The sequence below is a fragment of the Erythrolamprus reginae genome, chromosome 5 (genome assembly GCF_031021105.1).
Source record: "Erythrolamprus reginae isolate rEryReg1 chromosome 5, rEryReg1.hap1, whole genome shotgun sequence".
Classification (NCBI taxonomy): Eukaryota; Metazoa; Chordata; class Lepidosauria; order Squamata; family Dipsadidae; genus Erythrolamprus; species Erythrolamprus reginae.
In genome coordinates, this window is record NC_091954.1 from 93,726,039 (window position 1) to 93,741,222 (window position 15,184).

Genomic DNA, 15,184 nt, shown 5'->3' on the forward strand with positions numbered 1-15,184 from the left:
GCACATGGTCAAACAAATAATGCTAAAAAGATATAACTCTAAATAGACCGTTTGCTTTTAAGAAGTCTGCTCTGAGCATGACTAAAGCCCTATCAGATCACTGCATGGTGGAATAAAAAATCACAGTAAAGCAAGATACTGTATATAAAATCTGAACTGCAAAGTTCCAGAGGACCACCAGATGGCCAGAAGGAGACAGAAAACTGTAGCTCTTTGCTCCTTTGCAGTAATCCTTTAATACAGTGATACCTTGTCTTACAAACTTAATTGGTTCTGGGACGAGGTTCTTAAGGTGAAAAGTTTGTAAGACGAAACAATGTTTTCCATAGGAATCAATGGAAAAGTGATTAATGCGTGCAAGCCCAAAATTCACCCCTTTTGCCAGCCGAAGCGCCCGTTTTTGCGCTGCTGGGATTCCCCTGAGGCTCCCCTCCATGGGAAACCCCACCTCTGGACTTCTGTGTTTTTGCGATGCTGCAGGGGAATCCCAGAAGGGGAATCTCAGCATCACAAAAATGAGCGCTTCGCTGGCAACGGAAGTCTGGAGGTTGGGTTTCCCAGTGAAGGGAGCATTAGTAAAATTGCAGGATCGCAAAAAACACCGAAGTCCTCGAAACCCCACCTCCAGACCTCTGTGTTTTTGCGATGCTGCGATTTCACTGAGGCTCCCTTCGCTGGGAAGCCCAACCTCCAGACTTCCGTTGCCAGCGAGGCACTCATTTTTGTGATACTGGGATTCCCCTGCAGCATCACAAAAACACAGAAGTCTGGAGGTGAGGTTTCCCATGGAGGAGAGCCTCAGGGGAATCCCAGCAGTGCAAAAACGGGTGCTTCGCTGGCAATGGAAGTCCAGAGGTGGGGCATCCCAGCGGCGGCGGTGGGTTTGTAAGGTGAAAATAGTTTGTAAGAAGGGGCAAAAAAATCTTAAACCCCAGGTTTGTATCTCGAAAAGTTTGTATGACAAGGCGTTTGTAAGACGAGGTATCACTGTATTTTGTAGCCCAGACATGACATGCCTAAAACTAACACAGATACTGGTAGAACAAACATATCAATCATAATTAAATCTCTGATGTATAGAATTTAAACATATTTGTTTTGCAGAACAAATAAGCTTGCATGTTTGCATTTCAATTTAGTTAGTGTGTGTCTTTTGCAGGATGGCCAGTTTGTAAATTCAGATCTGCTTTAATAAAAAGGATCTGTTCGAGAAGGTCAAAAAATGCCTGCATCAGCTAAGCCCTAAGAATGGACAGTCCTTTATCATGATGTCATTTACAGCAGAATAGCTGAGTTCATCTAATGAATCAGATCATGTTTCTGCTGCTATTACGGGAACTCAATATTTAACTTTCACCAGGTTAAATGGAAGGGGAATTGTGTAACAGGTCTTAGTTACAAAATCTGAGAATAAATAGAAAATTGATAATCAGAACTAATTATCTTTTCCAATGAATTTCATTCTACTGCCATATTGTCCAGAAATACCATGTTTCCACGAAAATAAGACCATCTTATTTTTTTGAATCCTGAAATAAGTGCTTGGGCTTATTGCCATGCACTCAAAAGCCCCATTAGGCTTATTATCAGGGGATGTTTTAATTTGGGGAAAACAATGTATAACCTTTAGTATATTATTGAACATTTTGTTCAATTGAAAATAACATGAGGCAATTGAAGAGGGCTGCCACCTAAAATATGAAGCACAAGGAACCTGGCCTTTCTCGTAGACATAATTGTCCATGATTTTTTTTAAAGTGATACAAGGCAGGAGAAAAATGGAAAAGAACAGTTAGCTTTTAGAAATTAGAATATATTTTCTATAAAGAAGGAGATATAATTGGGTTCTTTCCATTTATTTAACAGCATAATAAGAATACCTTAGACAAAAGTGTCTGATAAAGAATACTATGAAATAGATTTTGATTGTACTTCAGGGCATTAAACAACTCAAGTGGTTTATCAACACATTGTCAAAATTTAACTTATAAGTTATCAAACAAATTTTAAATGGGCATTGAAATAACTCTCACAATTAAAACTCAGGGTTAAAAAACAATAACAATGAAAATCAGAGTGAATAAACTACTTTTTCTTCGTTGGGTCACATTGACAGGTTTAAATTTTCTGGACAAGGCTTTTTATTACCAATATTATATGTTTTTGTTTTTTATTACCAATATATGTTTTTGTTTTCTCTATTGATTTTAAACACCTGATAATTGCTTTGGAGAGGTCCTTTGAATAAAAATACAAACAATCTACACTTTTTAGGTGGGATTCCCCCTGACATAACTATCAAATCACAGATCATGCTGCTAAAACATGGCTCCCAGACATGATTTTGTCTTGATTTTATTCCAGGATGTCAATACTATAATTGTTATATAACAAGATCCACACCTCACAGCCGAATTGGAGCCCACCTCTTCGTTTCAGGTGCTTATTTTTGCACCATACGGTACCCCGATGGTTGTCTTTACATCCGCTGCAATTTTGTAACTTGAATCGTAACCTTAAATAGAGGTCGTCTGATATCAAAATCGCATTAAAACGTTTCCTGATTTTCAGAGAGATCGAGCGCTTCAATGGCTTCAATGCATTTCGTTGTGCATTTTCTGTCTCTAACGCGGGTGATGGTTTTCTAGCCGCAGCGTTGGTATTTTTTGTCTTTAAAAAAAAAGATAGTGCAGTATGGCTTTTTTTTTGGGTGTGGGGGGGGAGGATAAAAACAAGGAATAATAAAAGGGAGACCAGTAATTTATTTATTTTATTAATTTGTTTTGTCAAGTACGTAACGGTGGTATTCAAAGATATAAGGGTGACATACAAATCTAATAAATAATAATAATAGTAGTAGTAATAATAATAATAATAATAATTATTATTATTATTATTATTAGATTTGTATGTCACCCTTATATCTTTGAATACCACCAATACGTACTTGACAAAACAAATAAATAAAATAAATAAATAAATTACTGTTCTCCCTTTTATTATTCTTAATAATAATAATAATAATAATAATAATAATACATACATACATACATACATACATACATACATACATACATACATACATACATACATACTAGTAAAAGAGAAATATTAGGACAGGGACAACGTGGCCCCCAAACGCTTGTCCGAGCTCCCCTCACCAAAAACGCTCCCCCCAAACCTGAGGTATCGCCTGGGAGCCAGTTGCCATGGCAGCAGCAGCTCTGTTCTATTATCGTCCGTCGCCATACTTGCGCGCTCGCCGGAACCAATGGGAAAGGAGGGGCGGGGATTCCAAAGGAGAAGCGAGGCGGGGCGAGAGCGGGCCAGGAGGTTCGTTTCTAAGAGCCGGTCTTCGGGCAGCCCCAACGGAAAGATCTGTCGGTTCAAGCGGCGCAGAGGGCAGAGAGGCATCACCGGAGCAGACATCATGTTCGGGCTTTCCAGGGTCTTCGAAGACGATCCCTTCTTTCGGTGAGCGGGCGAAAGCGGCCTGTTGGGTCGAGCTGCGGTGGGGGCTGAGCGGGGAAGTCTCGCGGTGGGGGAGGCACGAAGATTTGACCGGCGGCGGCTCCTTTTGCCCTGAACGAAGCCGTCCGGGTTTCAGCGGAGGGGCAGCCGCTGTGTGTGGACGAAGAGGCTGATCCACTACCCCCACTTCCCCGAGATCGACCGGGACGCTGCTGCTTTCGGGGCTTTTTGAGAGGCAGGCGCAGCGATGAATGTATACGTGTCCATGTATACATGTATGTATACATGTATGTATGTATCCGTATACCTGGGGATTCGGCGTATGGAGGAGGAGGAGGAAGAGTAAAGGCGCCCTGCAGGCATTCTGCCCCTGATGCCCCATCTCCAGCCCCCCTCCCAAGATAATAATAATAATAATAATAATAATAATAATAATAATAATAATAATAATAATAATTTATTAGATTTGTATGCCGCCCCTCTCCGCAGACTCGAGGTTAATACTCTGATACCTGCATGTTCTTGCTAGCAGGATTTATATATACTATGTATTTATGTATCCGTGTACCTGGGATGTGGTGTGCGGAGGATGGGCTTTGGGGGGGGGCTTGGAGGAAGAGGAGAAACCGCCTTCCTCAAGGCACCCCAGTGGAGACACAGATGTTCTGCCCGTGATGCCCCATCTCACCACTGCCACCCAAAGTTAATACTCCTATACCTGCATATTCCCGCTACCAGTATCTAAATAAAATAGAATAGAGCTGCAAAGGACCTTGGAGGTCTTCTAGTCCAGCCCCAAGCAGGAGACCCTATACCAGGGGTCTCCCACCTTGGCAACTTTAAGGTTGGCGCACTTCAACTCCCAGAATTGAAGTCGGACTTCAACCTCCCAGAATTGAAGCAGCAAAGTTGGCTGGGGAATTCTGGGAGTTGAAGTCCGCCAGGCTTAAAGTTGCCATGGTTGGAGTCCCCTGCCCTATACCGTTTCAGACAGATGGCTTTCCAGTCTCTTCTTAAAAGCCCCCAGTGATGAAGCACCCACAATTTCTGAAGGGAAGCTATTCCAATGATTAATTATCCTCACTATTAGGAAGTTCCTCCATTCCAGATTAATTAATTTATTATTATTATTATTATTTATTATTATTATTATTATTATATTCAGATTTCTATGTCGCCCAACTCCCAAGAGACTCAAAGAATAAAATTCAAAGAATAAAACATACGATGTAACATAAAGCCCCTTAAAAACAATCTAAGACAATTTAAAAACCAATGATGAAAAGTGTTAAAACCATACATATCGTTAATGGGCGGATTGCTTCCCTCCTTGATTAGTTTCCATCCATTGTTTCTTTTCTTGCCTTCTGGTGCTTTGGAGAATAATTTGATCCCCCTCTTCTTTGTGGCAGTCTTTCAAATACTGGAATACTGCTATCATGTCATCCCGTAGTCTCCCTTCTTTGAAGTAAAGGTGCAACCTTTTCACTTGGTGGGCCTTCACTTGGTGACTTTTTGGGCTTTCTGAGTGCGCGCCTATGTATTTGTGCACGCGCTTGCAGATAAAGGCACAATGGCAAAAAGGCAGACGCTTCCCCCTGGTCCACAGGCCAACAGAGCCGGGGTAGCGCAGCAGGTAGAGTGCTGTACTGCAGACCACTGAAGCTGACTGTAGATCTGTAGGTCAGTGGTTCAAATCTCATCACCGGCTCAAGGTTGACTCAGCCTTCCATCTTTCCGAGGTGGGTAAAATGAGAACCCGGATTGTGGGGGCAATATGCTGGCTCTGTTAAAAAGTGCTATTGCTAACATGTTGTAAGCCGCCCTGAATCTAAGGAGAAGGGCGTCATAAAAATTGAATAAATAAACAAACTCCCAAAATGTTGAGGATTAGAATTCAAAGTGGTTTTCGTTCTCTTCCACACCATCAGAACTGGGGAAGCTTCTTGAATGAGAAGCAAAATGTTATCTTCTTCTTCCTCAAGGGAAAAAAAACCCTGCCTAGACGCCTTTTGAAAAAGCACCTTTGAGACAACTTTGACCTGAATGACTAAGAAATTTCCACAGTCATTTTTGTTCTGTTCTGGAGGATGGTGGACTTTACATAGGCTGAAATGGGCGTTTGAAGCCATTATGTTTCAGGTAGACATTTTGAGTCGTAAAATCCAGCTGCTGACCGTCTCAAGGCAAACAAAACTCTAGGCCAAATTCCTCAAGGTCCCATGAGGCTGTAAACTGAATGATAGGCCAAATGCAAACCATACGTTTTGTACCTTTGGTGTAAGCCGGAAAGGGCTTTAGGCAATGGAGAGTCTACTAACTTTTTAGAGGCCTCTTCATGTCTGCTTTGAAGTAAGCGTCTTCGAGGTACATAATGCTTATTTACATATAAATTGTGTGACGAATGTAACTTGGTTTGCACTTCTTCCGAGCATTATGAAACTGCCATTGACCTTCTTCGACAGAATGAGGGAATGCTGCTCTTGCGGCAGCGTGTTGGAGTTCCCTTGCAGATGTTTTCCTCTCGCCATAAGGTTTCCAGCTTATATTTTGGTGAGCAATGTTCAGAAACACCACCAAAATAAAAGGTTGTTCATTGTAGGCGTTTTGAAGGGGAACATTTATAGACATATGCTTACATTTTCTTCCAAATTTTTGATTTTGTTGATATTAAAGCTGTTTGAAAATATTGATAGACAAATACTGATATAAACATTTGTTTTTGATTACTACAGTACATTCTGAAAATTCAAAGATAAAACTGAATTCTCATATGTTGTGAAAAAAGAGGCAAGGTTTTTGTTATATCTTTTTTTTAAAAAATCTTTATTAAGTATTTACATATAAAAACAAAAACATAAGAAAAAAATAAAAATAAAACACATAAAAAAACCATATGAAAACATACAGATATACAATATGTACAGTATATTAATTTTGTATCAGAACTTAAGCATTTAACGATTGACATATATGCCAGTTTTTGTTTTATCTTAAAATAACTGCTTTTTATAAAACATTTCATTAATTTTGCTAAAAGTATTTGGAATTCTCAAAAATTTTGCTGCTTTTTTTTGCTGTTTTTAAAGTCTGTTTTAGATCAGAGTTTAAATTTTTACCCTGTAACAATAATCATTGACTCTTATTAGAGAGTTAGCCATTGTGAGTGTTTCTGAACTTCTGCAATGTTAAATTCTGCTAAATGCTCACTCTATCCAGACCTACTCTAAGTATGAATCTTATTAGAAACTTTTAATGAGGCTTTATTTAGTTTCAGGTTGTAAAAGTAATATTTTAACATCCAAACTGCATTTAGATTTGTTCAAAACTAGATTCCAATAATTTATATTCATGTAAGCTTTTTGCTTTCACAACAAATCATAGCATCAATGAAAATCCATTGTCATATTTCTGAGTAATTGGTTACTAGTTGTTTACAAATTGTTTACAAATACAAGTTGGATATTTATAAACAGTCCTGAAGACTTTTACCATATTTGGAATTGTATGGTGATGAAACTTTTTATCTGTATGACCTGCTTTAGCCAAAGATAATTTTCAGATGCTGTTTTTGATTTAGCATTTGAGTACTCAGTCAAAAAATAGTTTCTAGTTGTTTGAGAAACTGCCTGTCCACCGTAGTTTCCTACAGTTGTCCTGCTGAGTCCCATCGATCAGTGTCAGTTGTGGAAATCAGGAATTGGGCCTTCTCTGTCCTAATAACACCTTATGGGAACAACATTCCCCTGGAATTCTTATTAGCCCCTCCACTCCACCTTATTCAACATGCTCTCAAGACCAGCTATTCCCCAGGCCTTGGATTAAAGTAGATGCTGACTGTAAGTGGTTTGGTTTTAGTTTGATTAGTTTATCCGGTCTTTTTTAGTTTTTATGCCATTGTATATTTTATTTATTTATTGTGTGTCCAATCACACTTGGCCAATAAAAATTCTATTCTATTCTATTCTATTCTATTCTATCTATCTATATATCTATCTATCTATCTATTTATTTATTTATTAGATTTGTATGCCGCCCCTCTCCGTAGAGTCGGGGCGGCTCACAACAATAACAAGAACAATGTAAAAAACAAATCTAATAATTTAAAAAACACTAAAAAACCCATTATTAAAAGCAAACACACACACAAACATTCCATGTATAGGCCCGGGGGAGATGTGTCAGTTCCCCCATGCCTGACGACAGAGATGGATTTTATTGTTCTTTTATAAAATGCCAAAAGTTATGATAAAATCGGTTGTTGGGTATATCAAAGAAATAACACATGGTTTAGGTTTAGGTTTATTGGATTTATATGCCGCCCCTCTCCGCAAACTCGGGGCGGCTCACAACAATAATAAAAAACAGTACAGTACATAATACCAAATCCAATGCATGTGCACGCACACAAATACATATTACATTTTGTGGATTCATTTAATATCTATACCCAAATCAGGCTTGTATATTAATCTGGCTCATTTCTAACTTTTTCCTAGGAGCCGTATGTTTGGCTATTAATTTTGCAATACTATAATTTCTCTGCTTAAGGTACAATTGTACGTTAGTTACAGATTATATGTAAGATACAATTACACAGTAGTTATACAACTTTTGAAATCAGAGGACAATTTTACTCAATGTCAGCAGCTGTTTTGGTGGCTCTGACAGGGTGCTAAGACTTTATGTCAGTTTTGTTGCCAACGTCTAATGTAATAAAGTCAGTGGCATTAATCCAGAGACTTGCATGCCCAGACAGGTTGTTTCTTTGGCATTTAGTCTTCATTTAGTCAGAAAGTAACTTGGTTCTTTGTTCAAAAAGATTGGCAGACTGAAAATGAGCAAAGGCACATGTGACACTATATTAAAGAAATGTAGATTGTTGGGTTAATCCGTAGTGCTGATCAAATCACGTTTGCAAGTGATATTGAAAAGGAGGACAATTTCCCATCATTCTTACTGTTGTCCATGCATCTTAAAGCTCTGCTCTAAAAGTTGGAGAAGCCATTAAACTTAATTCCAAGAGCCCATGGAAAATATATGGAGAAGACAGGGGAATTCTGCTGGACAAATGGATGTCCCTCATATACAATATTATTATTATTATTTATTTATTTATTTATTTATTTATTATTTATTTATTGTATTTGTATGCCGCCCCTCTCCGCAGACTTGGGGCGGCTAACAACAGTGGTAAAACAACATGAACAATCCAATTAATAAAAACAACTATAAAACCCTTATTATAAAAAACCAAACATACACACAAACATACCATGCATAACTTGTAATAGCCTGGCGACAAAGGTGGGTCTTAAGTAATTTGCGAAAGACAAGGAGGGTGGGGGCCATTCTAATCTCTGGGGGGAGTTGGTTCCAGAGGGCCAGGGCCGCCACAGAGAAGGCTCTTCTCCTGGGGCCCGCCAAACGACATTGTTTGGTCGACGGGACCCGGAGAAGGCCATCTCTGTGGGACCTTATCAGCCGCTGGGATTCGTGTGGTAGAAGGCGGTTCCGGATGTATTCTGGCCCAATGCTACGTAGGGCTTTAAAGGTCAATATTGAATTAAGCCTACTGTTATGGATTCATTGTGAATAAGGAGAGAAGAATTCTTATTGGAATTATCATTGTGTGCCTCCTTTAAAAGAAATAGGGACCCCAGACAAATGAATAAGCAAAGGTTTTCATAAAAGTTTGAAGTTTGCAATCCTAGGAATCTAATTTTCCAACTTAGTTTGGGCAAACAAGGCAGGTGACCGTCCTTGTCGGTATACTTGGGATGAGTTCAATTGTTAGATAAAATGAACTTTCAGAAGAGCAGCATCTCATGTAGAAGGTGAAATCTTAAGGATGGAACTGGTTGGGGATAAAACATTGGGGTTTCTTTAAGTTGAAATTCTTTTATATAGGCTACCTTGTGAACTGGTGAGGAGGCTTCTGTTCTTTGGTTCAGGGAAGTTTATCTGCGGGCAGGAAGGTTCAATTTGGGTCTGATGGGATTAGACAGCAATAAACTGAGTTTGACTTTGATCACATCTAAAGAACAGGGAGGAAAAGGTTTTGTTTGATAGGTTGATTTTCCCTACCATGCTACAGTAGCCCTTCTGGATTGTATCCCCAAAGTTCTAAACCTCTAATTATACTACATCTGGAGTATCCTTGTAAGTATAATTGTCATCCAATTCTTCTCCTCGTTTACTTTGAGTTTAAAAGTGCCAAGCAAGCACTCCCTTGAGCATTTTGGCAAAAATATAAGCATGGCATGGAGAAGCAAAACAGGTGTTTACCTTCCTATAAAGGAATATTATTATTATTATTATTATTATTATTATTATTATTATTATTATTTATTGGATTTGTATGCCGCCCCTCTCCGCAGATTCGGGGCGGCTAACAATAGTGGTAAAACAACATGAACAATCTAATTAATAAAAACAACTAAAAAACCCTTATAAAAACCCAAACATACACACAAACATACCATGCATAACTTGTAATAGCCTAGGGGGAAAGGATAACTTAACTCCCCCATGCCTGGCGACAAAGGTGGGTCTTAAGTAATTTGCGAAAGACAAGGAGGGTGGGGGCCGTTCTAATCTCCGGGGGGAATATGCTAGAAATTTAGTGAAATGTAACCAAGATTTAAATATTGCCATAATAAATATTGCCATAATAGGGTGTGTGTGTTTGTGTGTAGTGGGATTTGCATGACATTAGTCATAGACTGTCTGTTTTCTTGGTTAGAAAGTGTTTAAAGTACAATCTAAATACTAATTCTCATTTTTGAGAAGTACTATTTTGCATTCTGTAGATCAGTGTTTTTCAACCAGTGTGCCGGGGCACACTAGTGTGCCGGGGCACACTAGTGTGCCGCGAGACATGGTAAGGTGTGCCGCGAAGCTCAGAGAGAGAAAGAAAGGAAGAGAGAGAGAGAGAAAGAAAGCAAGAGAGAAAGAGAACAAGAGAGAGAGAAAGAAAGAGAGAGAGAGAGAAAGAAAGCAAGAGAGAAAGAGAACAAGAGAGAGAAAGAAAGCAAGAGAGAGAGAAAGAGAACAAGAAAAAGAAAGCAAGAGAGAGAGAAAGAGAGAGAAAGAAAGCAAGAGAGAGAGAGAAACAGAGGGAGGGAAGGAGAGAGAGAGAAAGACATAGAGGGAGGTAGGGAGGGAGAGAGAGAGCAAAAAGGAGAGGAAGGAAGAAAGAGAAAGAAAGAGGGATGGAGAGAGAGGGAGGGAGAGAGAAATAATGTGAAAGGGAGGAAGAGAGAGAGAATTTTTTTGTCCAAACTTTTTTTAGCCCCCCCCCCCCCCGCTCAATGTGCCCCAGGGTTTCATAAATGTAAAAAATGTGCCGCAGCTCAAAAAAGGTTGAAAGTCACTGCAGTAGATCATGCAAATTGCTAGCACTATTTCACTGTAGAAGTAACTTCTAAAATGGTAAACTAGTCTGAAAGCTTCCTCTGCCTCACAAGGAGAGGATAGGAATTGACAGTCCAGAAATACTGTCTAGGATAAAATTGGTTTTATAAATGTCTCCTTGATTGCACAGCTGTTCCTGGGAAGCTTTACTAGATCTCAGACTGTTTTCTGGTCCTGCCAACTTTTTTCCTGAATAGTGTAGACAGGTGCAGAAGCAATTTCCCTTCTGCAAAAGGCTGCCCTATGAACCTATTTTTGTATAGTTCACTGCTGGGACAGTATGCTGTATCAAATCAATGGTCTAATAAATTTTGTAAAGAAGACTCTATAATATAAAACTAACATAGCAAAATGGCCACTTTCTAATATATGTGCCACCAGTGAAAACAATGTTCTGCACTTTAATTATGTTTAAGTAATGTATTGGAATTCACTGGTGTAACTTGTATGGTATTAGTATATTGCAAGGAAAATATACTCAGTTATACTTTTCATTCTGTTGTCTTTGAGAATTAAGTCAAATGTTCTGTCTTTGTTATTGATTGATTGATTGATTGATTGATTGATTGATTGAATTTATTACAGTGGATACTCAGGTCATACGTATTCCCTGTTTTACTGATTTTCTTGTTTTAAACATTCTGTCTTTTAATTTTTCTTGGGTGTCATAATGTAAAATGCACCAGTTTACTCTGAAAAATAATGTGATCTGTAAAAACTATGTAAACATTCTGTAAAAAGTGGGTTTTGCTATACGTTGTATTTGAAAACTTTGCATGTTCTCTAATGCAGAGATAGATATTTTCTAGCTATCCTATTTTATTTTCAGGGATACATTTACTGCCCATAACGATCATTTACGGCATTTATTTTCTGAACCTTTTGGACGAGATCCATTTCTTTCAATTGAAGACCGACCAGGAGGTTTACATCACAGAGGACATCCCAATTCTCAGATGGACTTGAGAGACAATGACAAGGTATGTCTTCTTTTAGACAATGTCAATTTCAACTTTACTACTTTTGTAGGGCGGAAAAATTGTGTTTTGATGGAGATTACAAAATTCTTACTTGATAAAGGACTACATTTATTTAAACCATTATTTTAATGTTGAATCATTTTCTTTTCTCACAAAGTTGAGATAACTGAATCTTTGGGATTTATTTTCTAGTTTAATGCTACAAGGGTTGAAGGACAGTGCCAAGTTCTATAATCTAAGCACTGGAAACTGATATGGTTTACAGCAACAGAAACTGTCACTTGCAAGTCAGAAGGGTAACTGCCAGATTTTTTAAAAAAATATTCTTACATTTGTACTCAGGGAGATCCTTTGAAATAGAAATACCCCATCTGCCTTCTAGACTAGAGTTATTCCTTTTTTCCTAAATATTGAAAAATCACTATGCCTTTAGCCTTTTGCTGTTTTGTCTAATTATAATTGTGGGATTGTGTACCTGTAAGAAAAGTAAATAAAATACATGTGATGCTTCTTCAAATTAGTTTTTTTATATTATGTTAAATATCTGTTTAATTCCAGAAAATACTATGAAGTTATATATAATTGTGTCTAGAACAACACCTGCACTTTGTCTGGCTCTTAGTTGTCATTAAATGACAATAACAAAAATCTGAACGTCTTTGCTGGCATGCACTTAGATAATCTTACGTATCACTCTGCAGGGAATGAGTGAAACAAATTATTTAGCAGTGAAGTTCACCTTTTTTGGTGGATCAGAAATGTTGCAGCATTCTAATCTAAGTTGGGAAGGACAATACATAGAAACATAGAAGACTGACGGCAGAAAAAGACCTCATGGTCCATCTAGTCTGCCCTTATACCATTTCCTGTAATTTATCTTACAATGGATATATGTTTATCCCAGGCATGTTTAAATTCAGTTACTGTGGATTTACCAACCACGTCTGCTGGAAGTTTGTTCCAAGGATCTACTACTCTTTCAGTGAAATAATATTTTCTCATGTTGCTTTTGATCTTTCCCCCAACTAACTTCAGTGTCCCCTTGTTCTTGTGTTCACTTTCCTATTAAAAACACTTCCCTCCTGGTCCTTATTTGACCCTTTAACATCTGTGATCTGAAAGTGCAATTTAAAATGGCTTTACCCTCCTTTTTATACTTCCCAGTCTAGCCCCACTCCAGCCTAATCTGATTGGTCTGTGCTTGAACACAAACTGCCAATAAAATTGTCCCTTACAGCTTGAACACAAACTACAATAATAACATCAATTTTGAATTGCTCTTGGTATGAATAGACCAGGGGTGGGTTCTAACTTACCTTGCTGCTTGTTTGCTTCCTCCACGCCTGGCGCACGTACGCATGTGCAGTGCTGGAAAATCTGAAAAAAACTGCCGAAAACAAGAGGGCAACTGCATGCACAGTGCCGGAAACTCAACTTCTGTGCATGCTCAGAAGAAGTAAAAAAAAAAGATGGTGGTGCCCATGGATTGGCACTGACCAAACCAGATGGGTGATGTCATTGTGATGTCACCAGAGGATCGCTACCAGTTTGGGCGAACCGGTCTGAACCAAGAGGCACCCACCCCTGGAATAGACTCAGTAACTCCAGTTGCTAGGAGTACAGAGTTGCTTCTACGAGTTATTTCTGATTAATCTTGCAACGAAGCAAGAGGGGTGTGCTGACTCAAAGCCCATGATATGTATGGGTATTAATGCTACCAAACTGGATTTTGCTCAGCATCCGGAAAGAAAAATCTCACAGATCTTTAATTGAGATAGAACATTGTTGGTACATGTTATTACTGTAACAATTTTTTACCTGCCTTTTCAGTTGGAAATGACACACATTTTCTTTATATGTTTTCAAAAGTCAACTCAGTTTCCTCTGTAATTAAACTTAATTTTGGTAAGGCTTTAAAAAAAATATATACATCAATTATTACACCAGCTGAAAGCATTTTATAGTCAAAGTCTTGATAACATGTTCCTATAAACATTATGTTAGTTTAACATTTGGGAAATTGGCAAAATAGGCCAAACTATCACCAGCATGGAACAGGCAGTTTTGTAGAGTTTTTCCTAACATGTAGCATGCATGTTTTGTCTGAAATGAGACTCAGAACATACATGTTTTGGGCACAGGCGTTCCAATGTGTGAAGAGTAGGGGGAAAAGGGAAAGTCATCAATGAAGGAAATATGTATGGCTAAAGCACTGCTTCTCAAATAGTGGGGTGGGCCCCACTGGGGCCACGGAGCAATGCCAGTGGGGGTGTGTGACCCCAAGGAATGTGCTTTTTTTGCCACAGGGAGTAGGAAGCACGTCCAGCCTGCTACTTGTACCAGTACCTCCTCGGTGTTGTGTCCAGGGCAGCCAGTTAGAAACATAGAAACATAGAAGACTGACGGCAGAAAAAGACCTCATGGTCCATCTAGTCTGCCCTTATACTATTTCCTGTATTTTTATCTTAGGATGGATATATGTTTATCCCAGACATGTTTAAATTCAGTTACTGTGGATTTACCAACCACATCTGCTGGAAGTTTGTTCCAAGGATCTACTACTCTTTCAGTAAAATAATATTTTCTCATGTTGCTTTTGATCTTTCCCCCAACTAACTTCAGATTGTGTCCCCTTGTTCTTGTGTTCACTTTCCTATTAAAAACACTTCCCTCCTGAACCTTATTTAACCCTTTAGCATATTTAAATGTTTCGATCATGTCCCCCCTTTCCCTTCTGCCATCCAGACTATACAGATTGAGTTCATTAAGTCTTTCCTGATACATTTTATGCTTAAGACCTTCCACCATTTTTGTAGCCCGTCTTTGGACCCATTCAATTTTGTCAATATCTTTTTGTAGGTGAGGTCTCCAGAACTGAACACAGTACTCCAAATGTGGTCTCACCAGCCCTCTATGCAGCGGGAACACAATCTTCCTCTTCCTGCTTGTTATACTTCTAGCTATGCAGCCAAGCATTCTACTTGCTCTCCCTACCACCTGACTGCACTGTTCACCCATTTTGAGACTGTCAGAAATCACTACCCCTAAATCCTTCTCTTCTGAAGTTTTTGCTAGCACAGAACTGCCAATACAATACTCAGATTGAGGATTCCTTTTCCCCAACTGCATTATTTTACATTTGGAAACATTAAACTGCAGTTTCCATTGCTTTGACCATTTATCTAGTAAAGCTAAATCATTTACCATATTACAGACGCCTCCAGGAATATCAACCCTATTGCACACTTTAGAGTCATCGGCAAATAGGCAAATCTTCCCTACCAAACCTTCCCCTATGTTACTTTTAGTTCTGAAAG

The 15,184-nt window shown here is 38.8% G+C and overlaps 1 protein-coding gene across 8 annotated transcripts in view; it reads left to right on the plus strand.

Annotated features, from left to right (window-relative positions):
* The first annotated feature begins 3,293 nt into the window (after positions 1-3,293).
* MLF1 (myeloid leukemia factor 1) overlaps positions 3,294-15,184 on the plus strand; it is a 44,188-nt gene continuing 32,297 nt past the window's right edge. For 5 of the 8 annotated variants that reach the window (XM_070753514.1, XM_070753516.1, XM_070753518.1 and 2 more), the window contains exons 1-2: positions 3,306-3,474; positions 11,717-11,867. In XM_070753514.1, the coding sequence (XP_070609615.1) occupies positions 3,431-3,474; positions 11,717-11,867 (195 nt within the window). In that variant the 5' untranslated portion in view covers positions 3,306-3,430. Of the gene's footprint in view, positions 3,475-11,716; positions 11,868-15,184 lie in introns of all 8 variants that reach the window. The other 3 variants (XM_070753520.1, XM_070753519.1, XM_070753521.1) reach the window with 3 other exon arrangements.